At 39.0% G+C, this 27,783-nt stretch overlaps 1 protein-coding gene across 6 annotated transcripts in view; it reads right to left on the bottom strand.

The window, feature by feature from the left end:
- Positions 1 to 27,783, bottom strand: part of PLPPR1 (phospholipid phosphatase related 1) — a 590,773-nt gene that overhangs the window by 109,769 nt on the left and 453,221 nt on the right. For 5 of the 6 annotated variants that reach the window (XM_027039558.2, XM_053204867.1, XM_053204866.1 and 2 more), the window contains one exon: positions 17,308 to 17,415. In XM_027039558.2, the coding sequence (XP_026895359.1) occupies positions 17,308 to 17,370 (63 nt within the window). In that variant the 5' untranslated portion in view covers positions 17,371 to 17,415. Of the gene's footprint in view, positions 1 to 17,307; positions 17,416 to 17,703; positions 17,863 to 27,783 lie in introns of those variants that run through there. The other variant, XM_027039556.2, reaches the window with a different exon arrangement.

Here is a 27,783-nt window from a genome sequence, read left to right on the forward strand (position 1 = left end):
TTATTTTATTATTATTTTTTTTAATATTTTTTTTTATTTTTTTTTAACGTTTATTTATTTTTGAGACAGAGAGAGACAGAGCATGAACAGGGGAGGGGCAGAGAGAGAGAGGGAGACACAGAATCTGAAACAGGCTCCAGGCTCTGAGCTGTCAGCACAGAGCCTGACGCGGGGCTCGAACTCACAGACTGTGAGATCATGACCTGAGCTGAAGTCAGACGCTTAACTGACCAAGCCACCCAGGCGCCCCTATTTTATTATTTTTTGAGAGAGAGAGTGCATGCATGCGGGAGGGACAGAGAGAGAGAGGAAACAGAGAGAGAGAGAATGAGAGTCTTAAGCAGGCTCCACGCTCAGGGCAGAGCCTGACACAGGGCTCTATCCCATGATCCTGATCCAAAATCAAAGACCTGAGCAGAAATCAACAGTCAGATGCTCAACTGACTGAGCCACCCAGGTGCTCCAGGAATCTGAATTTTAACTGGCACCCCAATCATTTCAAAGCAGGCGGTCCTCAGACTACACTGTGAAAATTCTGTGCCAGTGAAGCCATCCTCATGTAGGCTAACTGGTGTCTCAGAGAGAAAAATCTCTAACTTGGCTTTAGATGGACTTTACTTTCCTACATCCCATTTTTTTTTTTTTTCAAATATAAGCTGTTGTTCATAAAGAGACTATAACAAGAGTATGGATGCTAGCATTTTGCAGGTCAAATTCTGGAAAATCACTTTAAATATGGATACCACCAACTGATCATGGGTCAGGAACAAAATGATCAGATACCCTTATGCTAGAGTGACCATACTTTTCCAACACATGGTGTGATGAGCAGGAGTGAACTTAAGAGGAAAGTAGGACAGAAGAGTAGACACAGGGACAGAAAATGAAGTCATTGTGTTTATATATCCTGGTCAGTAATCTTAGGGAAAAACTATCTTCAGACCTCTGCTATAAGAAACCAGCACGTAACCTAGTGCAGCTTGGGGAAACTTGAAAGATAGACCCAACTGTTGAGATGGTCTTTTTCAAAGTTTCCTTGGTTATGATAAAGGGTGATGATACAGCAGTTCTAAAAGATACTTTCTATGCTCAGAAGTTTTTCAGTAGCATAGTCCCTGGTCCCTTTCACATTTTTCATAGCTATTATGTAGTAGGGAGAGTGGGCACGGAGGACCCCATCACCATGACACTTGTTCTTTACTAAGAAGGATCATCTGGAGAAGGATGCCTGGGTGGCTCAGTTGGTTAAGTGTCTGACTCTTAGTTTTGGCTCAGGTCATGATGACCTCATGGTTCGTGAGTTTGAGCCCTGAGTCAGGCTCTGTGCTGCTGGTGTGTAGTCTGCTTGGGATTCTCTTTCTTTCCCTCTCTCTCTCTGCCCCTCTCCTGCTCACGCACGTGCACACACACACACACTCTCTCTCTCTCAGTAAATAAATAAAGAAAAAAAGGATAGTCTGGGGAGAGAAGGTATCTATTGCAAATGGTGAAAACCTGAGCTCATGGCTCTTCTCCTTGGCACCAGGATCTCACCACACTTCCCTGCCATTTCATATTACCAGGTAAGGCATAAATTTAAAATATCCTTACCGGAGTGCTCCGGTTTCCACCAAACCCTTAAGATAAACTGCTTCCTGGGGCCTGCAAGATACCTCTCGATCTGGCCTCCGCCTGCCTCCCCAGTGTCCCATCACTACTCCCTGTCTTCTCCTCTAAGCTCTAGCCTTAATAAAACTCTTGCAGCTCTTCAAATTTGGGGGACCTTCTCAGCTCTTGGCCCACACCAAGGTGTCCCTTCCTCCTGCAGCATTCCTCCCTGGAGCCTACTCCTACATTTGAGTAGCATCTCACTAATCTTTAGGTATTGGACTAAATGTGACTTCTTCTGGGATGTTTTCTTGACCCCTTCCCAGCCGGAGCCGTTACAGAATCTTTGTAGGCTTTGGGCTCTACTACACTTGATGGTTCCTCCTCACATCATATTAAGTATATTAAGATAGACCATATTTTATATAATTTCTCTTGTATAGAAATTATTTCCAAGTGTTTATAGCTTCTGCTTTGGAATCATTTGGCTGTGAATAACTAATTTAATTTGCTATTGATTATGAGAGGGTCAGGGTTACAGGTTTGGTTGCCAACTCAGTTAATAGCCAGGTGTGTGGTCTCAGACAAGTTGCTTACCCTCTCTGAATCTCAGTTATCTTAACTGAGACAAGAGAGATTTTGCATAAGTGATCTAAATTCCCATTTAGCACTAAGAGGTGATGCCTTTATCATTAACTGTGGGGAGAAATGTTTTAGGTGGTGGTGCATGGGGGTGGGAAGGGGCCATATGTTTACTCCACTGATAGAACATGCACCAAAGATCCTGAGTATCATGGGTAGATACTCTGGCCAGAGCTTCCAGTTAAGTAGAAAAAGACAGGTCCACAAGTATGTGTAGAAAAGACCCTTTTAAAACTGAAAAAAAGGGGGCACTTGAGTGGCTCAGCCAGTTAAGTGTCTGATTTCGGCTCAGGTCATGATCTCATGGTTGGTGAGTTTGAGCCCCCCATCAAACTCTGTGCTAACCTTGTGGAGCCTGCTTGCAATTTTCTCTCTTTCTCTGCCCTTCCCCCACTCGCATTTTCTCGGTCTCAAAATAAACTTAAAAAAAAACTGAAAATAAGAACAATCATTATTTTATACAATAAACAACTTAATATATCAACCTACCAAAGAGAAGAAAATTCAGAGCACTCAAATATATTTTCCTAAACAAGACCAACAATTAAAGCATGATTATAATTATTTATAGAAATGCCCCCTAAGGCTTGGTGTTGGTGACAACCATGTTATAAAACAATCAAGTTATGTTATAAAAACAATCAAGTGTTAGAAAGAGCAACTCTCACTATTGTTTCAATTAATTCCCCTCTGAGAAATGATGTAAGACATTGGACTTTTTGTGAATATAATGAGTTTTCAAATTACAGAAGAAGTAGTGACCAGTTTCTACCTTTGTAAAAAGAATTATGTACATTATAATACACACATCAATAACTTAGTGCAATTTTAAAAAGAAAAAATTAAATAGCTGCTTTTTAAAAATTTTTTCAATGTTTATTTTTGAGAGAGAAAGAGAGGGGAGGGAGAGAGAGAGAGAGAGAGGGAGAGAGAGAATGAGATGGGGAGGGGCAGAGAGGGGACAGAGGATCAAAGGCAGGCTTTGCACTGACAGCAGAGAGCCTGATGCGGGGCTCGAACCCCCGCATCTATGAGATTATGACCTGAGCTGAAGTCAGACACTTAACTGACTGAGCAACCCAGGTGCCCCTAATTTTTTCTGATGAAAAAACTAAGTAGGCTCCATGCAAAAAATATACATTTAATCCCAACACCCAGAGATAAACACTGATTTTTATGCATACCTCTTTTTTTCTGGGCATTTAGTTGTATAGGCACATACATATATTTCTAAACAGGTATTACGTTTTACCTCTGCACTGCAGAATTTGAATGGAGAGATTATCTGGCTTTGAAGCTGCAATGTCTATTGACATGACCCTAACACAACTTGGTAAGTCTGAGAAATTGGTGACGCTGATGGTCCTCCAAAAACATTTTCTATGAATTAATCTGCATGTATAAAACAGAAGAAAAATTAGGGTAGAGGAGACAAGTGTGTCTGCCTTAGGTATTGGCCCTTCCACAAGTCCATGGATTCATGTGTCAGTCCTGTGAACAGAAGGGCTATAGATGTAACCCTAAGACCCAGCAGCACCCCACTAATGCTCAGGTGATGAAGTGAGATGCTGAGTTTGAGAGCAGAGCTTCTGCCCACCCTCTGTGGAGAGAACCTAACAGTGGCTCAGATATTAGCATCCCCACTGTGAACAATGTTAATAATGGCAGGGCGAGGCACCTTTATGTGCCTTCTTTGCTTGAGGAAATAGATGTGCACTGGCTGGAGTGGATGTAAATTCTCAGTTCTCTGGGTAACAACCCAAAACACTGCTGCCTGAGCATGGGTGGTAATTCCAGGCTTAACCGGGGAAGACTGGGGCTGCTCGAATCTGCTGTGAATGGGTGTGAGCACTAGACAGTGAGATTTTGGTTCTTACAGATAATGTCACTGTGGTCTATACTCACAGTCTGGTGAAGCCTGGGTAGACTCAGATTAGATACTCTTTTGAACTCATTCCCTCTCACCCATCTCCTTATCTAGTTTGAGTATTTCTTCATGGTATTAAGTATTTTTCTACAATATCTTTTTTGTGGATGTATAGTATTGTACTTTTTTGAATGGACAAGAATTTTTACCCCCCACCCTGTAGTTTAATATTAGGGGCTTTCCTTTTTCATCACTAACAATTTAATGATAAATCATCTTTTACCCAAATCTGTCACATCCGTGATTATTTCTGGAGCATAGATTAAGAGTGTGCTTTTGGGGTCCCAAGGGGAATACAAAATCTTAAAGATCTGGTACAGGGTACCAAGTTGCTCTCCCTACAGACTGCCATTTTATACTTCCTCCTCCTCTAAGTGAGGATGACTATAAATTATATTTTTAGGGGCACTTGGGTGGCTCAGTCAGTTAAGCGTCTGACTTTGGCTCAGGTCATGATCTCGCAGTTCATGAGTTTGAGCCCCACATCGGGCTCTGTGCTGACAGCTCAGAGCCTGAAGCCTACTTCAGGTTCTGTGTCTCCCTCTCTCTCTGTGTCCCTCCCCTGCTCATCCTCTGTCTCTGTCTTTCAAAAATAAATAAACATTACAAAAATAAAAAATATTTAAATTATATTTTCATATGCTATGAGATAGGATCGTCTCGCATTTTGATCTAAGTCAAACCATTATAAATCAGGGACCGTCTGTAATACACTTTAAGCGCTTAAAGAATGGCAGATTACAGAAAGGGAAATTCACATTTCGACATTTCTACATATTTGAATTCTGGTCTCTGAACTTATCAGAAAGAACTTCCCTAACCTAAGTCAGTTCTCCACTACAGAAAGTTCACTTCTTCAATGATACTATGAAACCAATCATTATGCCTCCTACATGTACGCAGTGAAGGAACATAAGTCTAAATTTATGTTGTTGAAAATCCAACTTTAACACCTATTGGCTGTGCAGTCTTGAGCAAAACAGTTAACCTCTCTGTACCTCAGATTCTTCATTGGAAATCTAAAATGTGAAGACATATTCCTATTGCATAGGGTCAATGTTATCCTACTGATATTTTTAAGTACTCCAGTTCTATAATAGAACACCAAACAAATGTCAAATATGGTGTATTTAATGGTGTAATATCCGTATTTTCAGGTTTAAAGAACTGTGAAATCTGTATAACTTACATTCTGAGATATGTGCAGAGAGCTATGTATTTCTTCAGAATGCTGACAAGAGCAAAGTTGCTCTCATACTGGCTGTACCCCTGACCTATTCAAAATCCTTCCATGGTATTTTATAGTTACCAGCATTACCATTTTTAGATTTAGATTACCAGTGAGATTGCACATCTGTTCTTACACTTATAAGAGATATGTATGTTCCCTCAAAGTCAGGTTGGGCATTGTATTATCTTTGAAAGGGTAGGCGGGTGAAGGAGTAGAACCAGTAAGGAAAACAGGAGGAGGGTGAGGTGGGAATGATTTCCCAGGCCCAACTCCTAGTCCTTCCCTTGGAGCCCAACCATCTGATTTCGCCTGGAACCATATTTCCTCTTCTTTTGATCTTTTGTCCTCGAGGGCCAGACTGAGTCTCTTAGTTTTGACTTATTTTCTCTGGATAGCAGTTTATTTTAACTGGGCCCTTGATCTCAGAACATCCAACTTGAACAGACTCAATGCTGAAGATCAGAGGAACCCTCACTCAGTTGGAAGAGTACCTGAGGACAAGGATAGAGGGTGATGGCAACCATATCTCATTTTTAAAATCAACACTGCTATCTTGATACTGTGAAAAATAATAGATACCTAGGGATGCCTCGGGGGCTCAGTTGACTCTTGATTTCAGTTCAGGTCATGATCTCATTCTCATTGTTTATGGGATTGAGCACCGTGACGGGCTCTGCACTGGCAGCACGGAGCCTGCTTGGGATTCTCTCTCTCCCTCTCTTTCTGCCCTTCCCAGCTTTGGCTCTTTCCCCACCCTCTCAATAAATAAACATAAACGATAATAGCTACCTAAATGTTGGCATTGTCCTTTGGCTCCATACTGCAAACATGAGTCAAAGAGATGATTAAATAGGAAAAGGCATAGGAAAGTACTTTATAATTTGCACGTGTCATTGCAATTTAATAGACCAACAGATTTTTTTTAAATGTTTATTTATTTTTGAGACAGAGAGAGACAGAGCATGAACAGGGGAGGGTCAGAGAGAGAGAGGGAGACACAGAATCGGAAACAGGCTCCAGGCTCTGAGCTGTCAGCACAGAGCCCGACGCGGGGCTCGAACTCACGAACTGCGAGATCATGACCTGAGCTGAAGTCGGACGCCCAACCGACTGAGCCACCCAGGTGCCCCAGGACCAACAGATTTTTCATTGCTTTGTTTTAAACCTTTCCAACAACATCTTAATATATATTCTAAAAACATTATCCCCTTAAGCCCAGCAACGTGATGTATCTGGGGATTAAACTGCTATATTAAACTCTCTAAGGGTCAGGGTTTTGGTGTCTATGTTGAAATGTCTGTGTAGTTAGTTTTACTTTTCATCTTTGTTGGTTTTGTATCTGTTTTCTATTGGGTAGAAGCTGTTACTTTAATTATTTTTGTTAATATCAACCACTTGCTACTTGGCAAGTACTTTTAGGTGCCTTACCCTCATTTATTTCTCAGAAGTGCCCAAGAGGAAGTTTTTTTGTTTTTTGTTTTTTGTTGTTCCATTTCACAGATGAAGCAACTGAAGTGCAAAGTAGTTATCCAAGTTTATAGCAGCAGTGGATGGCAGAGCCAAGATTCAAACCCCAGGCTTTTCACATCACCTTATTTTCTCTTTGTATCCCACTACACATGAGGATGAGATTTTGATATTTTCTCCTTGGAAAGTTCTGGATGTGACTTAAATACAAAGATCTAAGGTAGCTGCAATCTAAGTCTCAGGAACAAGGTGGTCAGATCTGCTAAACCTTAACATCTGCAAGGAAAGAGCAGACAGCAAGGCCAAGACTCACTCTTCTTTTTACGTTGAAGGCACACAAACTGACAGAGGCCTAGAAATGTCTTTGTCCCCAAACGATAATGTGCAATGCCTTGTGGCCCAAGAGAAGAAAGACACTCAGAACCATCAAGTTCTTGCAGAACTTCATGAGATTATTTATCTTCAGGCTGGCATTTATAACAATCACCTGGTAGGTTCCAGCTGAGAAAAATGAGTTGTCAAAAACAGGCAATAAAAATTGCAAGTACAAGTAACCGTCAAGATGATAAAACTGTCACATCTGTACACATCAAGCAACAATCGTGTTCATTATGTCCAAACTCCTGGTACTTAATATTATCTGCCAAGGAAGCTAAGCTCCATTTAGAGTTTTGCTGTTAGCATGAATATATTTGAAAGAGACTTGACTGAGTTGTTCATGATTTTACAGAGAATGCAATGACATTGTCTTGAAAGAATCCACTGGTATCTGGGAAGATTTGTCAAAAGGGGTATCTCCGTCCCAAAATACCTCTCTATTTTGAGAAAATACACTGGCAATGATTTGGGGCGGGTAGGGGGGATCTTAGCGCATGTTCTCATTTTTAGGGGAAAAATTCTACTTTAATTTGGGTGTGTTTTCCCTCAGGGAAACCCTCCTTTTGTTGATCCTCAAGTGTGAGAGGTGTTTCTGAAATGACAGAGAAGAGGAAAGAGAAAGAAAGTGGAAAGACAGGAGAGGGGATCAGGAGTACAGAGGGGAGAGTAGTACATGGGAAAGGAGGAGGTAGGGAAGGAGGAAGCTGAGAAGGAGAAAAAAGGACTGAGGACGGAAAACACAGAAAGAGGATATTTGATTATTTTGATCACTCTTTTTACTTTATAGCTAGTTTATTGTAAGAATCTTTATCCTCACCAAAAACTAATATAATTGATTTCAAGTAGCAAAAACGAGGATAAGAAAGTAGATGTCCTCACGTTCACTTAAAAGTTGTTAATTTTCTACTCCTCCTGCTGCCTCTTTCTTCAGCTTTTGTCTAGTTCAGCATTTGCTATTTTTCATTGCTTGAGTAGAACCAGATCCAGGAAGGGCTGAAAGCCATTGGTTAGAAATGTCGTGTGGCACAAAAACAGACACTCAGATCAATGGAACAGAATAGAGAACCCAGAAATGGACCCACAAACATATGGCCAACTAATCTTTGACAAAGCAGGAAAGAATATCCAGTGGAATAAAGACAGTCTCTTCAGCAAGTGGTGCTGGGAAAACTGGACAGCAACATGCAGAAGAATGAACCTGGACCACTTTCTTGCACCATACACAAAAGTAAACTCAAAATAGATGACAGACCTCAATGTAAGACAGGAAGCCATCAAAATCCTCGAGGAGACAGTAGGCACAAACCTCTTTGATCCTGGCCACAGCAACTTCTTACTCAACATGTCTCCAGAGGGAAGGGAAACAAAAGCAAAAATGAACTATTGGGACCTTATCAAAATAAAAAGCTTCTGCACAGCAAAGGAAACAATCAGCAAAACTAAAAGGCAACGGATGGAGTGGGAGAAGACATTTGCAAATGACATATCAGATAAAGGGTTAGTATCCAAAATCTAAAAGGCAATGGATGGAGTGGGAGAAGACATTTGCAAATGACATATCAGATAAAGGGTTAGTATCCAAAATTTATAGATTTTGGATACTAACCCTTTATCAAACTCAACACCCCAAAAACAAATAATCCAGTGAAGAAATGGGCAAAAGACATGAATAGACACTTCTCCAAAGAAGACATTCCGATGGCCAACTTACACATGAAAAAATGCTCCACATCACTCATCATCAGGGACATACAAATCAAAATCACGAGATACCACCTCCCACCTGTCAGAATGGCTAACATTAACAACTCAGGCAACAACAGATGTTGGCGAGGATGTGGAGAAAGAGGATCTCTTTTGCATTGCTGGTGGGAATGCAAACTGGTGAAACCACTCTGGAAAACAGTATGGAGGTCCCTTAAAAAACTAGAAATAGAACTACCCTAAGACCCCACAATTGCACTACTAGGTGTTTATCCAAGGGATACAGGTGTGCTGTTTTGAAGGGGCACATGCACCCCAACGTTTATAGCAGCACTATTGACAATAGTCAAAGTATGGAAAGAGCCCAAATGTCCATCAATGAATGGATGAATAGATAAAGAAGATGTGGTATATCTATACAATGGAGTATTACTCAGCAATCAAAAAGAATGAAATCTTGCCATTTGCAACTACATGAATAGAACTAGAGGGTATTATGCTGAGCGAAATTAGCCACAGAAAGACAAATATCATATGAGTTCACTCATATGAAGACTTTAAGATACAAAACAGATGAACATAAGGGAAGGGAAGCAAAAATAATATAAAAACAGGGAGGGTAACAAAGCATAAGAGACTCTTAAATATGGAGAATAAACAGAGGTTTACTGAAGGGGTTGTGGGAAGGGGTATGGGCTAAATGGGTAAGGGGCATTAAGGAATCTACTCCTGAAATCATTGTTGCAGTATATGCTAATTTGGATGTAAATTAAAAAAAAAAAAAAAAGAAAGAAATGTTGTCATGGACCATCTCGGAATTTTAGTGATTCTGGATTTCACTCTTATTAGCAAAATAAAAGTTTATATTCTAGTCCTTAAAAATCACTATTTGTTTGGGGTACCTGGGTGGTGCAGTTGGTTGAGTATCCAATTTCGGCTTAGGTCATGATCTCACAGCTTGTGAGTTCAAGCTCTGTGTCGTGTACTGTGCTGAAACTCAGAGCCTGGAGCTTGCTTCAGATTCTGTGTCTCCCTCCCTCTCTGCCCCTTCCCCAATCACACTCTGTCTCTGTCTCTGTCTCTCTCAAAATAAACATTAAAAAAATCACTATTCACTTGTCAAAGGCTTTTCATTTAAGAGGCTCCAGCCAGCATGGCAAGTACACTTTCAGGATTAGCTGACATGGGGAAATGTCCAAAGGAGACGTTTTTCTGAATACCTCACATTCAAGGGCATGATTTCTGGAAGCACCTGGGTTGCCCATTACAGGTCATACTTCTCAATCCATTCTGTGTTGATCCCCTCCCTTTCAGCCCACTACCTTCTGTGTCTACTCTATTTATCTACAAACTTTGTTCTCTCTCCAGTGACATCTTCTCATTTTGGTAGCATCCAAGGATTACTCGGAACTGTGCTTTCCTGACTTGTTATCACTATGAGACCTTTTGTGCTATGTACTGCTTTGCCAGACAGCTTCTCCACCACTGGTTCGGCCTTCTGGGTGGGTCCCAGGCAGGCTTCCACTTTGTCTTCACTTTTGAATTTTTAGGTGCTGGCTTGTATCTACTCACCTCACCAACTGCCACAAGTAAAACATCCCTCAGTCAAAATTTTATGCTTGCAGAATTAAAATATCACTAAGAAAATGCACATCAGTGCTCCACTGTGGGCACTGTTTGGCTCTCATTTTCACCCTCCATCCTTCACACACATTTCAAGCATGGCCCAATAATCCTGGCTCTATGAAAAACTTGATGAGATTCAAGTTACAGAAGCCTGGTTAGCAACTGAAGTATGCAAAAAGGGCAAAACACATAATGACTTTGGGGGGAAAATAGGTACTGAATAGATAAGTGTAATAAATGAATGCATTCACGGAACAAAGATGGCCTGAAAACATCCCACTGCAAACATCTACAAACAATGGCTTGTCTTTTTTATCATTCATAGATGAGCTGAATCAAAAAGGGTACTGAAAAGAAGAGTGGTAACCCAATAAACTGACGATACAGTGGACCCAGATGGGAGTAGAGAAAGGGGTACAGGTCAAACTCCATAACAAGATTTGGGGTTTAATGTCCATGAGGACCAGGTGTGAGGACCTGAGTGTGAATGGAGACTGCTGTGTAAAAGCCAGCATTCCTGAACCTTGCTTTTTCACTCAGAGAAAGAATGTTCTACATAAATCCACCTACTGTCATAGGAAGACTACAAGGAAGGTGAACTTTGATCTAATTATACTTTGGGATTGTCACATTTGGGTTCTGAATATAGAAGCCTAAGCCCAAGAGAAACATGCAAAATCCCCCCAAAGACTCTTAAAATCTAAGGCCTGCATGAATCCTACAGAAGAAGCAAGCTCTGCTAAAAAATGAGCTAAAAAATTACAAAAATAAATAAGGAAACAATCCACCATGAGCTAGAGATGTCAGATACAACATACAGGAGGATTAGCATACCAATAATTTCAGAAAACAAAATAATCTGAAAGAATATAAAAGAAAAACTGTAAGCATGGGGACACTATACAAACAAAAAGATTTTTGCACATAGAACTTCCAGAAATTAAAAAACAAGATGGGTTAAGAGACATGGAATACAGAAAGATGGAGAAGAAGATCCAACATATCAAATGGAGAAAGAAAATAGAATGGAGGAGAGAGAGTATTTGAGGATGTGGTGCCTGAGACTTTTACAGAATTGGTACAAATGTGACTTTTCACACTCAAGATATAAAAAAAATTCTAGCCAGTATAAAACTCACACCTAAACATTATTATATGAAATTACAGACCACCAAAGCAAAGAGAAAAATGGCAAAGCCACTGGAGAGAAATGTGGATTACCTATCAAGAAGAGTATGACTTCAACTCAGCTCAGGATCTCATGGTTCATGGGTTTGAGCCCTGCGTGGGGCTCTGTGCTGACAGCTCAGAGCCTGGAGCCTGCTTCGGATTCTGTGTGGGTGTGTCTCTCTCTGCTCCTCCCCAACTCATGCATGCTCTATCTCTCAAAAATAAACATCAAAAAAACATTTTTTAAAAAAACGAACAGTAATAAGAGGAGAGTCTTCACAGCAAAAATAAAGGTAGGCTGCACGGTGCAGGAGAGGGAAATGGTTTAATACTCTGGAAGTTCAGAAGGTAGAATAAACTATTCAATCCAGAATTCAGTACTAAGCTAGACTGCCCTTCTAGATTAATTGTATTATAAAGACAAAGTCAGATAAATATTGCAACTGTTTACAATTCATCAGGTCCATGCTGAAAGAACTACTACAGGCTCAGTTTCATAAGGAAATTAAACCCTGACAGAAGGAGAGGAATAAAGGGAGGAAGGGTGAGAAAGAAAATGAATATGCAGGTAAATTCAAAGAAGCCAGGACTGAAAAATTAGTGAAAAAATTTAAAGAAGATATAAAATCAAGAATGACACCCAAGATTTCAAAGTGACTTAAGCACATCACTGTTTACAAGAAGCGAAGAGCTACTGGTTAAGCTTATTGTTTGTTAACTTTAAATATTTAAAATTGAAGAGTAATGGGGCGCCTGGATGGCTCAGTTGGTTAAGTGTCCAACTTAGGCTCAGGTCATGATCTCACAGTTCGTGGTTCAAGCCCCGTGACGGGCTCTGTGCTGACAGCTCAGAGCCTGGAGCCTACTTCAGATTCTGTGTCTCCCTCTCTCGCTGCCCCTCCCTGCTCATGCTCTGTCTCTGTCTCAAAAACAAATAAAAACATTAAAAAAAATTTTTAATTGAAGAGTAAGGTTTAAAAGAAGAGAAATAGAATCTATAATTTAAAACCAAAAGGGAGATTAAAACAAAAGAAGTAATCTAATCTAGAAGGCAGAAAACGGAAAAAAAGGAAAAAGAAAAAGGAACAAAAGTCCTTACAACTTCATGCCAGAACGCCTGAAATGTTCTCTTTAAAGTCAGCAATGAGGCATGGATGGCTTCTACCGCTGCCTCTATCTAACATTGCGCTGGAGGTCTTAAGCAAAGCAAAGTTGTACAAGAAAAAGTTGTAAAAACTAGAAAAGAAACAAATCTGCTACTACTTGCAGATGATATAACTGTCTGAAAAAAAATCTAAGAAATATACAGACGCAGTCTAGAGTTTAACAAAGTTTCCTCAAGGAAACGGATAAAAATTTCAATATTGGTCTTACACTGAAGCAAACCACAGGGAAATGTAATCATGTCCTGGCAATTCCACGGCTAGGAGTGAATCCAAGGGAAGCTCTTGGACACATGGACATGGAGACAGAAAGAAGAATGTTTTCTGCCAAAGAAAGCTGTAAGAGTAAAATAAGAGTCAGGAAAACAAAAAAGAATCAACCAAACTGTCCCTCAGTGGGTGTATTCATGCAATGAGATAAAAAGCCACAATTTAAAAGGAATGGATTGCCAATCTGGATAAATGTCAGAAACATAATGTTGAATGAAAAGGCAAGTTGCAAAAGGAAAGTTCAATATGGTATCATTTATGTAAAATCTCCCTAAGATATTGTTTACGAATATGTAAATATATAGGAAAAATATGAAAATATGAATGAGAATCATACAGGGGAATAAAGCCTCCAATTTCACGGATAGTTACTTCCAGGTCCAGGACAGTAGGACTTCAGCCACATTTGTAATATTTTATTTTCCTTGAAAAAATATTTTTTTTCCTTGAGAAAACATTTGAAGCACATATGGAAAGATTTGGTTTTGGTGTATCTGTTATATTTCCTCTGTTTGAATTCTTTCATAATTAAGAAGTAATAGTGAAAAGATATTCATTGATCAAATTGACATTTTAACTAAGTTATTTTTGACCAAGTTTTCTGATATCCCTGGCATAATGTACATAAACGGTAAGTGTTTTTTCATTTTATACCCCATCCCACCCCCAACTGGGTCTTATTCAAAGTTTTCTCACTCAATCTCAGAAGAGCACTATTAAGAGAAAATATTAAAAAAAATTTTTCTTCATTAAAAAAAGATTTTTTTTAACTTTTGACCCCATTCATCTATTTCTCCCCCTCTCCCCTCCAACAACCACTAATCTGTTTTCTGTATCTATGAACTTGGTGTTTTTTTAATTTAATTCCACATGTAAGAGAGATCATACAGTATTTGTCTTCTCTGACTGACTTATTTCACTTAGCATAATGCCTTTAAGGTTCATCCATATTGTTGTATTTTGCAAGATTTCATTCCTTTTTATAGTCAAATAATATTCCATTATGTGTCCATTCCACAATTTCTTTACCTATTCATCCATGGACAGACACTTAGGTTGTTACCATATCATGGCTATTGTAAATAATGCTGCAAAGAACATTGGGGTCCATAAAATCATAGGTATTTGACAGCTAAAATACAGGAGAATCATGACAGCCACTTTGAGATATACCTCTTCCCCTCTCAATTTCTACTTTATTTCACTTCACTTCCTCTGTTTCTTTCTCCTGCTTATTTCTGAGAGAAGTCACTGATGTACCCTATTTTTTTAAGTTTTTACTTAAATTCCAGTTAGTTAACATAGTGTACTATTAGCAAGTGCACTTGTGATGAGCAGCAGGTGTTGTGTGTATGTGTTGAATCACTAAATTGTACACCTGATGTACGTTAAACTTCCATGCAAAATAAGGACAACACAACAAGAAAAAGAATAAACTGTCTTTCCTTTCTCAGATTTTTAGACTTATATTTATGTTTGTTAAGGTTAAGGCAGAGAAAGACTGATTTATATCTCTTGTTGCTTGCTCCACCCATCAGCTCATTGTTCATACATCAGAGGACCAAAAATCTTCAGAGATATACCTTCCGGCAATAAATTAAACCTCTTACTTTGAGGTTTAGATCCTATTTGATTTTTAAGAAAACTTAAAGTAAAATTGCTACCAGGAAGATAAAGATAGTATCAGATGACTTATTGTCCAATTTCCCCCAGCTTACTTTACAAATTTATTTCTCTTACAACAAAGAATTTTAACATTGAAAGACCGACATAGTGCTATAGTCTTCTACATTTTCCCCATGAGCAGCATGAGAAAGGACTCTTTTTCCTTCGTTAAAATTTCAATATGAACAATGGTAACTAGAACCCACAATATACATAAGGTATAGTTATTGTCCGAATGGAGTTATTCTAGGCCTTCTACAGTAAGTTAAAGGAAGAGTATTAAGAAGATGCGTTTACGCCAGTCAGAGTGGCCAAAATGAACAAATCAGGAGACTATAGATGCTGGAGAGGATGTGGAGAAACGGGAACCCTCTTGCACTGTTGGTGGGAATGCAAATTGGTGCAGCCGCTCTGGAAAGCAGTGTGGAGGTTCCTCAGAAAATTAAAAATAGACCTACCCTATGACCCAGCAATAGCACTGCTAGGAATTTACCCAAGGGATACAGGAGTGCTGATGCATAGGGGCACTTGTACCCCAATGTTTATAGCAGCACTCTCAACAATAGGCAAATTATGGAAAGAGCCTAAATGTCCATCAACTGATGAATGGATAAAGAAATTGTGGTTTATATACACAATGGAATACTACGTGGCAATGAGAAAGAATGAAATATGGCCTTTTGTAGCAACGTGGATGGAACTGGAGAGTGTGATGCTAAGTGAAATAAGCCATACTGAGAAAGACAGATACCATATGGTTTCACTCTTATGTGGATCCTGAGAAACTTAACAGAAACCCATGGGGGAGGGGAAGGAAAAAAAAAAAAGAGGTTAGAGTGGGAGACAGCCAAAGCATAAGAGACTGTTAAAAACTGAGAACAAACTGAGGGTTGATGGGGGGTGGGAGGGAGGGGAGGGTGGGTGATGGGTATTGAGGAGGGCACCTTTTGGGATGAGCACTGGGTGTTGTATGGAAACCAATTTGACAATAAATTTCACATATTGAAAAAAAATAAATTATATTTAAAAAAAAAAAAGAAGATGTGTTTATGTTGAGAGAAAAGTTCTTTGTTTACCCTTTCAGAGATTCAGCATAGTGTGAGTCTGTAGGTCTCCTGACTTATATGAACACCTCTGTCCCAAGTTAATGTTCTATTTCCCCCTAATTCTGCAATACAAACAGATTCACAAACATCACCAGAAAAGAAATCAAGTATTATTTGTTCATCTAAACTACCAAGGGATGTCTGCAAGTGAAACTCAAGGATCAGCCAAACCCATGTTTATTGGCCCCAAATCAGAACGTTCAAAATTATTCAACAGACTATATAGACAGCCAAAGTTATTTCAAGAGGTAGAAGGTAAAAATACTTCTTGCGTTGATGCACAGAAGATGTTTAAGCAACGTATGTATTGAAAGTACAGTTTTGAATATAAGTAGTGGTTTAACTCAAGTGTTGTCTGTCTTCACATGGATAGTTAAATGGATCAACATGCATGTTCCTCCACACTCAGCCAAAAAGATCCCATAATATAAGAATATGCTACAGCTGGGCCTTGGGATGTAAAGACTATCCTGGCAGTTACCCAGAAAGGAATCTCAGGACACTTACTCTTCAGCTCTTTACATGGTCCTATTTTAAAGCCAATCTTTAGGATAAAAAACAACCCATTAGATGCTCTACCTATGTCTTTGAGAAGGCAGAAATAATATCTTTGGCAAATCGACATCTTATTTTGAGATAACCTGGAGTAGCTAGCTTTTTCTTTTTTGCATCGTATGATTACAAATTTCTTAAAATTTCCAGGTCTCTGCCTCCTCCATAAAAACATTATAAAGAGTGAGGTACAGTGGGGGAGTGTAAGGAGTTTAACCAAGAAGATGCTGGAGAAGCGTTTGTTGGTACAGGCTTAGAGCAACTCAACAAAATCATTCACGACCAAAATAAATTGCACATTACACAAGCTCTCAATACTCTACTTTTAAAAAAATGCCCAGTGGAAACAGTCAATTCTAAGATCTTTTTTCTTTTTTTTGGGCTGTAAGGCAAAATCTGTCAACTAACATCATCTGTACACAATCTGGTTTATTAACTCCTGAAATATGATATTTATGTTTTAATTGAAATTTTAGTTAACATATATGCAATATTGGTTTCAAGAGCAGAATCAGTGATTCTTCACTTATAGACAACATTTATTTTTTAAAAACTATCTACTTAAAATGCTGCATTCATAATTGATACATTCAAGTCACTACTGGAAATAAAAGGAATAAATTATTTTGTATCCCATAGATGAACCTTCTTGTTGTATGGCTTCAAATTCAAGGAACGCTTTGAATAATTTATTCCTTACCAATATTTGTGCTACCAAAATTTGTCAATGAGAAGATTAATTTTGTAAAATAATCGAAGTTCTCGGCATAAAAACTACTATTATTCCGATTTGTCCATAAAGGCAAAAAATACACATACCTCAACAAATATAAAACACGGGATGATGGAATAACTTCGTTGAGTGTTGTTTCCTACAGCCATTTCTTACACCATGTAGCAAGGCTGCACCGTCTAAAACTGGCCAGGCTGAAATAGAAACAGGTAGCATGGTATAAGAACCATAAGTTTAGCAGTCCCTTAGGGATTTACATGAAAATATCAGCTACCCTCTAGATAAACAAGCTGTGTACAAACAATGCAAACAGTGATCTATAACATAATCAAGTCAGACTAATCATCATTTCAGAGAAAAGACATGTATATACTAGCCATGAGCAGTCTAGAGTTTAAATGACAGGTAGTGAACCCCCCACCCCTGCAAAAAAAGCTACAGTGAATCGAATTCTAATTGCCTAGACCTGTACCTTGCTTTACCTGAGTAGACTGCCCTCATGCCGTGAAAGGCAGTTTCTGCTACAATACATTTGTTGTTTTCCATACTGCTCAGATCTCCTCCCTCTAGGCCTGATTCTCCCAGTTTGCAAGGTTTGTTTCTACCCTTGCCTATACCTTTGGAGCTGACATTTAGTACTGAGGCACTAACCCCTGACTTCTTACCCTGACCACTCTTTGCCCTTGCTCCTTTGATTATTAATTATTTTGGATTAATACATCACTGATGCCTCTCACTGAGTTCTCTCAGCCCCGTGTGTGTGTGTGTGTGTGTGTGTGTACCAAACACAAAAACACCATAATAAAATCTCTCAATTTACATAAATGGAGTATCTAGGCAACCGTAGATTATTTTCAGTATTTGATAGAATATCTCTGACCTTGAACCAAAAATATTCCTGTATTAGATTTGTTTTTTTAAGAAGAATAAAAATTAACCAAACAACCAAGTTGAGGTTTTAGACTTTTATAAAACTTCCAAGGCCAGATGAAAAGAATTTTCCACTACACCTTTATTTTCTATCCAAAGCAACACATAATACGTTTCAGGTACCTGTTCTTGATAGTTATTATTTTTTGCCTGTTATGTTTCTGTGTTACCCTTCCTAATAGTTGTCATGGGTTATTGCATGAAGAGTGACACAGGACTGCACTATCCTTAAAGGTCATGAATTAATATTTTTAACTTAATTCTATCTTTGTAAAGTCCTCCTTACCTTTTCTAGAAAGAAATTTTACATTTCATTCTCTTTTTGAGATACCAGCTTCTCACTTGATTAAAACTTTCTCTGATCAAATTTAACATTTACATGTGGTATTAAGTCCACATCAATCACAGCGCTTAAATTACTTAGGTTTTAGGCAACTTAAGTTTTCAATTAAAATCAGATATTATCTGTTATAAAGTAATACCCATAATAAATCTATTTCACCATTCTTTTTTGGGACTTAGGAAGAACTAACTTTTTTACAATGACAAAAGAATCCATATGTAGGGTACAGGTTGAGTTAATCTGGCAACCACATATTCTTTACATTTTACCCTTAATCCAAATATCTTAGAATACACGTATCTATGATTTAGAGGAGTCTGTACTTCTTTCACAGTGCCATATATTTGAAAAGAAAATTAACTTTTAATCACCCCAAAGCAAGCATGGGCACCAGAAAAAGCAAAGGCATCAGACACCTAGTATTTTAGATGGTTTCTCCAGATGGTTAATAAAAAAATAGCAATGAAAAGGAGAATATGAGACAAGACTTGGCGTATCACATAAAATCTCCTTTATCTTCAGTCTTTTAGCTCAAAATACAACCTAGCTTTTTATGTGTACAGAGATTTTACACACACACACACACACACAATTAACTACATTGAGGCATATTTTACATATATATAATTCACCCATTTCAAGTATTCAATGATGTTTTAGTAAATTTACCATGTTGTGCAACTGTCACGATAAAACAATTTTAGCACTTTTTGCTCACCCCAAAAAGAATCCTCTTCCTCACCAGCACCCTACCGTTTCTCCAGCCAAGTCACCCACTAATCTACTTTCTGTCTCTACAGAGACTTTCTGTATTCAAGTAAATAGAATTATACAATATCTGGTTTCTTGACCTGGATTCTTTTATTTAGCACTGTTTTTGAGGTTTATTCATGTCATAATGCACATATCAGTAATGTTTCCCTTTTTATGGCTGAATAGTATTCCATTGTATATCTATAGCACCTTCACCAACTGGTAGAAACATAGGTTGTTTCTAATTTTTGCTGTATCCAATCTTAGGGTGCATCTAGTATTGTGGGTAATGATGCTAAGAACATCTGTGCATAAGTCGTGTGTAGATACATGTTTTCATTTCTCATTGTTAGATACCTAAGGGTATCTGGGTCATATGCTACATTATATTTGCTGGGTCATATGCTACATTATATTTAAGAGAACTGTGGACGTGTTTTCCAAATTGGTTGTGTCATTTTACATGGATACCAGCAATGTAAGCGAATTCCCATTTGCCACATCCTAACATTTTTATTGCCTATCTTTTTTTAAATTATAGTCATTCTAGTGGTTATGAGATGATAGCTCACTGTGATTTTCATTTAATAACAAATGATATTGAGCATCTTTTGATGTGCTTATCAGCTGTTATATCTTCTTTTGTGAAATATCTACCCAAATCTTTCCGTTTTTTTGACTGGGTTGTTTATCTTATTGCTTTCAAGGTGTAAGTGTTGTTTTACATTCCAAATACAAGTTTCTTATCGGATATGTATTTTGTCTTTTGACTATTAATGTATCTTGGCATAGATTCCTTTAGGTTTTTTTGCTTGGAGATTTCTCACTACTTGAATCTGTGGGCTTATGGTGTTTTTTTGCCCAGATTTAGGAAAATTTTCAGCATTATTCCTGGAATACTTTTCAACATGATTTCTCATCTCCTGGGACTCCAATGACATGAATATTAGATCTTTTGCTTTAGTCTATCATGTCCCTGAGACTAATTTTCCACCTCGGTCTATTTTCTCTGTTGTTCAGATTAGGTATTTTCTATTATTCTGTCTTCAAGTTCACTGATTCTTTCCTCTTTCATCTTTATTACGGTGTTGAGTTATATCCATCCACTGAGTTTTTAATTTCAGTTGTATTTTTTAATTCTAGAATATCCATTTGCTTTTTCTTTATACTTTCTATTTCTTTACTGAGATTACTTTTTTCATTTGCTTCAGCATGTTTGTAATTGTTTATTGAAGCATTTTTATGAAGACCAGTTAAAAATTCTTGTCAGATGCTTGTGACATGTAGGTCATCTGGGTATTTGTATTTCTTGGTCTTAATTCAGTTTGAGATCATCCCTGTTCTTGGGATGAAGAATGATTTTTGATTGAAACCCTGGGTTATTACATGATAAGGCTCAAGATTTTGTTTAATCCTTGTGTTTTATCATACCTCCTCTGATACTCCTCCAGTAGGTTTGTGTTATAGCCATGTGAAGGTGCCACAGGTTCTCCACTTGGCCTTCTATAACACCTGGTTGGGGAGGGGCCCCTTTGCTAGGCAAAAGTAGAATTCAAGGTCTCTACTGACATCCTGGCTGGAAGGGGGAGAGGTACCTCATTTTTATTGCTCCCCATGTGGCCTCCACAGACACTGTGGGAAGGTGGCCTCATGATTGCTGAGTAGTGGTAAAATTCCTGACTTTCCACTAGCCCCCCCCGATGCCACCCCAGTGAAAAGGAAGTAGGGGTTCCTCAGTACTTCCTGGTAGGGGTGAGAGGCCAGGCTCCCCACATATTTCCCTCTGATACTGGGAGGTAGGGAGACAACTCATTACTGCCCTGCATGAAATAAAGTTCTGGCTCCCCCTTGACTTTTTCTGACATGACCTCAACAGGAATCTGAGGGAGTCTCCTTATTTCCTAGCAAAGGTAGAAGTCCAGGGTCTCCACTTGGCCTTCACTAGTTCAGCAGAAGAGATGGGACTATAGTTTTTTCTGTGGTGTTTGGCTGGAGTCAAGAGGTTCTTTTCTAAAAGTTTTCTGTTTTCCTCGGCTGCCTTTTCCCTGCCCTTTGGCTGAGCTTTTCTTGGGGCTATTTTGTCTGTATTATTCTTACCCAGGTATCCAGATTCTCCATCTAGTCTGAGAGAAGCGGCAAAAAGAAAATCGTGGGAACTCACTATCGTGTTGTTTCTTGTGTGCTAAGGTCCTTAGATAGTCTACTTTTCCTTCGATCTCTCAATTTCCTTATGTTTATAGAACATTTAAGATTTTTAGTTGTTTTCAGTCAAAGGCACAGGGAAAAAGTACATCTTACTCCATGCTCCCAGAAACAGAAGTCATCAGAATCTTTTTGAAGAAGTACCACATAGTCCAGTCACCAAGATTCTAGTACAGCCCAGCCCAGCTTTGTTCTCATGAACTTGAGTTTCTCAGTGCCCAAGGTTTCAAATAAGAGAACATATCTTATCATTCATTCATTCATTCATGAGTCCCTAAGTCATGCCACATATCCCATTAGGCAAAACCAGAAGCAATGAAGTGGTCAAATACCCTGTGGGTAGAACAGGAAGAAGGATAGGAAGGATAGGAAGGATAGGAAGGATAGGAAGAAGGATAATGATAGCACAAATAAATAATCAATTCTAATTCTTGCGGTCAGGGATCTCTTTATCCATCAGTTATATTGTACATTAATCTTTTATGCATTAGGCACAGTAGACATAGTGCCTAGGATCCATAATACTTTTAGGGGCCTATGCAAAGACTTTAATTTCTTCTAAAGCCAGAAAATGGACTTTGAGGCAGAAGAAAATTTTAATATATATTATTAAATTTAGTTTTATGCCAATTGTAAAATATAAATTTTAATTTTTTTTTAACTAGAGAAAGGGGTCCCCAAAGGCAAAGTTGCTTAGAGTCCACAAAAGTAATATTGCAGCTCTAGTTGAAGAGAAAGTTGAGGAAAGGTTTCTTAGAAGAGACGGCTATTTAAGTTGATCAAAATAAAAGCAGAGGAGGATGAGAGGCATTTCAGCTAAAGGGAGCAGCAGGAGCAAACGTTCCGAAGACATGAATATGAATCAGCCTAACATGTGTGAGAAACTAAAAACAAAGAGCAGGTCAAATGTATGAGAACCAGGATGAGCAACAGAAGTACCAAAATTTATGTACATGTAGCTCTTTGTGCACAAACTCTCACAATCAGAGTATCTCAAGAATAAGAAATATTCGTGGTCTATTTCCATATCAGATAGTAACATAGGGAAAAAAGAGAATATGGACAGACAATGCTGTTTCTTGGTAATAAACTCAGACAGAGCTCTTATTTCTAAGTAGCTAAGTATATTATAAATCAGAATTGTCTAATGACGCGATCACTGCCATCTCCTATATTTCCATTGATTTTTCCACATAATTTCCTCTTATTTATGAGAATTGTTATAATTCCTAATCAACCCATGATAGATACAAAAATAATTACTGATTACAAAGTATCTGTTTTTGTGATTCTGAAAATTGATGGTGATGAAGCATGGTAACAGCTAGACTTCATTTAAAAAAAAATTTTTTTTTCAACGTTTATTTATTTTTGGGACAGAGAGAGACAGAGCATGAATGGGGGAGGGGCAGAGAGAGAGGGAGACACAGAATCGGAAACAGGCTCCAGGCTCCGAGCCATCAGCCCAGAGCCTGACGCGGGGCTCGAACTCACAGACCGCGAGATCGTGACCTGGCCGAAGTCAGACGCTTAACCGACCGCGCCACCAGGCGCCCCTAGACTTCATTTTTAAGTTTTGCATAGTTGGCTCCAGCTGGTCAGTCAAGGAAGCTGCAAAGAAGAAAAATGTCTATGAAAAATAGTCACCATAATCCAGTGGGCCTTTCTGCCCAACTTTGATGTGAATCTTAAAATTGCCAGTGGCCAAAGTCATAGCCTATGGTCATTCTCAGTAGCCTAGAGTCTATTATGTTAGGGAAGCTAGAGTTTTCTCCTTTTACAGAGACAATTTTGAGCTAATTTTGCCAAAAAATGCCATGGTTCCTTTCAAAGTTAGGATGATATGAATTAATAGACCTCACTAAAACAAAAATCTAAAAACCACATAGGCAACAACAACAACAAGGACACCAAAAATGGTACCCTTCCAAGGAAGTCAAAAATTCTTCACTCTGAGGCCACAGTTAGGACAGTGTTTTTGAACCCCATCACTATTGATATAGTGGGCTGGATAATTATTTCTTGTGAGGGGCTTTCCTGAACATTGTTAGATGTTTAGTTATATCCCTGGCTTCTAGCCATGAGATGCCAACAGTAGCAACCCCTTCCCAAATCATTGACAACTAAAAGTTTACAGACATTGCCAGATGTCCCCTTCAAGAGGGGAGGTGGTGGGGGTAGAGATGGACTCTAGGGGAGAACCACTAATTTAGGAGGATTGAAAGTAGAGCTCCTAGAAAATGAGAATTTTTAAGCTGATGAAGAACTTGCTTCACCTGGGATAAAGGCCACAGTTTTACCCAAGGGGACAAACCTATTCCTGCCTAGTACCCAAGAGAGGGAAATTTGGATTTTTTGTTTGTTTTTTACCATATGGCATGGGATCTCAAAAAGGGAGTGTTGAAAACAAGCTTAAACAACCTTAAAATAGCTCTGAAGGGATTTTGCTTCCAGCTAAAAGAAAGTAACTGAGACTGGATTTCATGCCTGACAACTCAAACATACAAACAAAAATAAAAAAGACAATGGTATTTGAGGCATGGGACATGAGGCAACAAAGGGTGGTGATCCCTGAAAGATGAGAACACACAAAGCTGAGCCCCAGGACTGCCCTAGCTTATTGGCTGGAGGGTCTTCAGGACATGGTAGGGAAAGGAGAACCCAGAAGAATGGCTAGTGGTCTCCCTGAGTAGATAGAGATGAGAATGTGGAGAAAGCCTACACAACTGAAGTTCCCAAGGCAGAGTACAGAGAAGAGAATAATGCAGAGACACAGTTGGGTGTGCTGCAGAAGGTCCCTTCTGTGTTTTTAGCACAGTACTGATGAGCATGAATGGAAAGTACCCAAGGCCTGAAAAAAACCACCCAGAGGGATTAAAGCAAATAATCACCAGGGCTCACACATGGGCAAGAATACTTTCTGTTCCCACCACCAAAACAGACTCCCAGTTTGCCAGACAACAGGTAGAGGGACTTCAGTGTTGGTTAAATAATAACCACTATGAAAACATTTCTCATCCAGGAACCACAAATGGCACTGAGAAGTACTCCTTGTAGACTATTACTGGGTTTTTGTCTTTCTTTCATTTGTGCGTTGCAGAATATTAAATATTTATTGAGATTCTGGGCCACTGAGTGGTATGCTTTTGCCAGGTGTTAGGGGGAGCCACAGAAGCAAGAATATGTACCAGCACAATCCATAACCCAGGTCATGTCAAAAGCATCTCTGACATGAGTTTTACAACACTTGAACATGGTGGAACTTTCTAGAAATTCCACAAAACTTAGGTTTATGTAAGATTAAACTGAGATTAGGCCTACAATTAGTTTAAGATGAGATTATGTCTATAAAGGGGGAAAATAGGGCTTAATTCTATGTGACTCAAATCTTTTTAAAAATCTTTTAATATTTATTTATTTTTGAGATGGGGGGAGACAGAGAGAGAGAGAGAGAGAGAGAGAGAGAGAGAGAGAGGGAGAATGAATCTGAAGCAGGCTCTAGGCTCCGTGCTGTCAGCACAGAGCCCAACACTGGGCTCCAACTCGTGAACTGTGAGATCATGACTTAAGTCAAAGTCTGACGCTTAACCAACTGAACTGCCCAGGCGCCCCCAAATCTTCTTTTTTAATGTTTATTTGAAAGAGAGAGAATGAGTGTGTGTGAGGGGAGGGAGGAGAGAGAGAGGGAGAGAATCCCAAGCAGGCTCCTCACTGTCAACGCAGAGACTGTTTCATGAACCATGACTGATCTCATGAAATCAAGAGTTGGATGCTTAACTAACCGAGCCACACAGGCAACCCATGACCAAAATCTTAACTGGAGGTAAAGAAAATTGTAGAAAAGGAGAAATTAAAAGGTAAGGAAAAATGAGTTGTGAGAATTTCATTTTATTCACTAGTACTCAGGGTGAGCCATAATCCCCCAATCCAGCTTCTCTTTCACACATGTTAAATAGGCATTAACTTCCTTGGTGGTGCTGAGATACCCCTCACTGTTCTGGACCATTTCTATTCAGTACATTATCTCCAACCAGGATCACACTTTGCATTTAATTTCCCAAAGCTGGAAAACCTATTTCTTTTTTTCTTTATTTCTTTTTCTTTTCTTCTTCTTCTTTTCTTTTCTTTTCTTTTTTTTTTTTTTTTTAGAGCAACAAAGACATGAAGGGATAGGAATGAACTGAATGGGTTGTAGGTGAGCGCTAAACAGATTTTATCATCAGATGGTGTGGGATTTAGGAAAGAACTACTTAGGCTCTCAAGACAAATTCTTTACTCTGTTTTCAAAGCTTGTGAAGAATGATGATGTGAAGACCCTATATAATAGGAGAATGGCTTTGGCACTCCCTTTTCCCTCCAGTTTCTTCCCTGCACAGTCTCACAATTAGATCCACAGTCCAGCCCTTGAACTAGTTCAGACTAAGTAAGGCAGGAAGATATACAGAGCAAAAAACCCCATAATCTAGGGAAATCTAGAATGGAGGCAAACCTTTACAAAACACCCACAACTCAGGGGCCTTTTGAGGATACCTGGGCCCCCACATTGTTTTTGAGAGGCTTTTCAGACCCAGGAATGATTCCAGGTTTCCCTAGGGCTCCAAGACAGCCACTGCCCTTTGTCACCAGAGTATCATTTGCATTTAGGGTCCCTCCTGCTGGACCTCTCACAACCGAAGCAGAGGTTGCCTGGCTAATGTCTAAGCTTGCTGTAGCTTTCTGCCATGGTTCAGTTTCTTACTTAGCTCCTAGTCCTAACTAGGTCTTGAGTCAATCATTTCTAGGTTTTGCATGAACTCAACAATATGATACTAATGTAGGTCTTGGCTCAATCCCTTTTGCCTATTCCAGCTAGCTAAGACCACTATACTTTGGACCCAAAGGACAATGAGAAATAAAGTGTTTTTGAAGTCCTAGAAATCAGAATGTAAAACCGAAAACATTCCAAAATGTAAAATTGAAAGGTGGGGGGAATTATTCCACTGAATTCTACTTCTGAGTCTTTGATCGTTTAAAAAAATCACTTTAGATTGCTGCTTTAAAAGGTATTTGCCTTGGGTGCTTAGGTGCTCAGTCCTTAAGCTTCTGACATCGGCTCAGGTCATGATCTCACAGTTGGTAAGTACGAGCCCCACTTTGGGTGACCCCTACTTCCCTTTCTGTCTCCCTCCCTCCCTCTCTTTCTTACTGCCCCTTGTGGGATTCTTTCTCTCTCTCTCTGCCCCTCGTATCCTTTCTCTAAGTAAATAAATAAATAGATAGATAGATAAAATGTATATGCCTTAAAAAAGTTAAAAGTTAAAAAAAAGGAGAGCCAAAGTCCCCCTAAATGTGAGCCATCTCTGTAGAGATTAATCTTTTAAAAATAAGGAGAACAAGGATGGGGTCAAGCACCAAGCTCAGCAGGTGACCTGAAGCAATTGGGAGGAAAGCGTCTGAGCGTCTAAATGGCTGATTGGAAGGGCTGCCCAAGACTGCCGTATGGGTCACAACCAGGAGAACTGCTTAATAGGAAGACAGTGCCCAGACAAGCAGGGTGTTGCTCTCCTTTCTTTTAAAAAATTGTTGATATTGTTTACCCCTAATTTTCCACACACGCAACACACACACACACACACACACACACACACACACACACAAAACCTAGCTGAAAAAGGTAGCAGGGCATAAAGGGCTTTCCTTATTTATAAAGTAGTGAGTTAATGTTTCCTTCAATAAAGTCAAAGAGTGAGGGAAATGAGGTTTGATGCTCAGTTAAACTGAAATCTTGAAACAGTGGAGCAAGAACAAGAAGTATGTCCACACAGGGATGGATAGACAGACACACACACACACACACACACACACACACACACACACACAGGCTTGGACATTAGGAAAGTTTCAGCAGAAGTTGTGTTCAGCTTAAAGTCTGGGGCAAAAATAGGCAGAGAATATGTTGCCATTGCTCTTAACCGAAAAGCAGTGAATGGGATTCTTAAACAAAGTATTTGTATTCTTTTACATCTGGCTCTGGTTATAAAATTTCAAATATAATTTCAAAAGCAATCGCAGTTATTAATAACAAAATTTACAAGGATGCCACCATCATGATCTATGTTATAGGACTGACTTGTTAGGGGTAAAGAATTGTTTTATTGTGGTCTCTCACATCCTTCCAGGGAAAAATGCCCAGTGGTAAGGTTTAAGATGAACTTGTACTTGATTAAAGTCTATTCAAAAATGGGCCATATTTTAGAAAAGATCTGGTATCCCTAGTATTAAAATGCCTTTTACAAACTATTTGGAAGACAGACTTTGAGAAGATGGTACCATTTTGTCCATTCACCCATCAAAA

This window comes from Acinonyx jubatus, chromosome D4, assembly GCF_027475565.1.
Source record: "Acinonyx jubatus isolate Ajub_Pintada_27869175 chromosome D4, VMU_Ajub_asm_v1.0, whole genome shotgun sequence".
NCBI lineage: Eukaryota > Metazoa > Chordata > Mammalia > Carnivora > Felidae > Acinonyx > Acinonyx jubatus.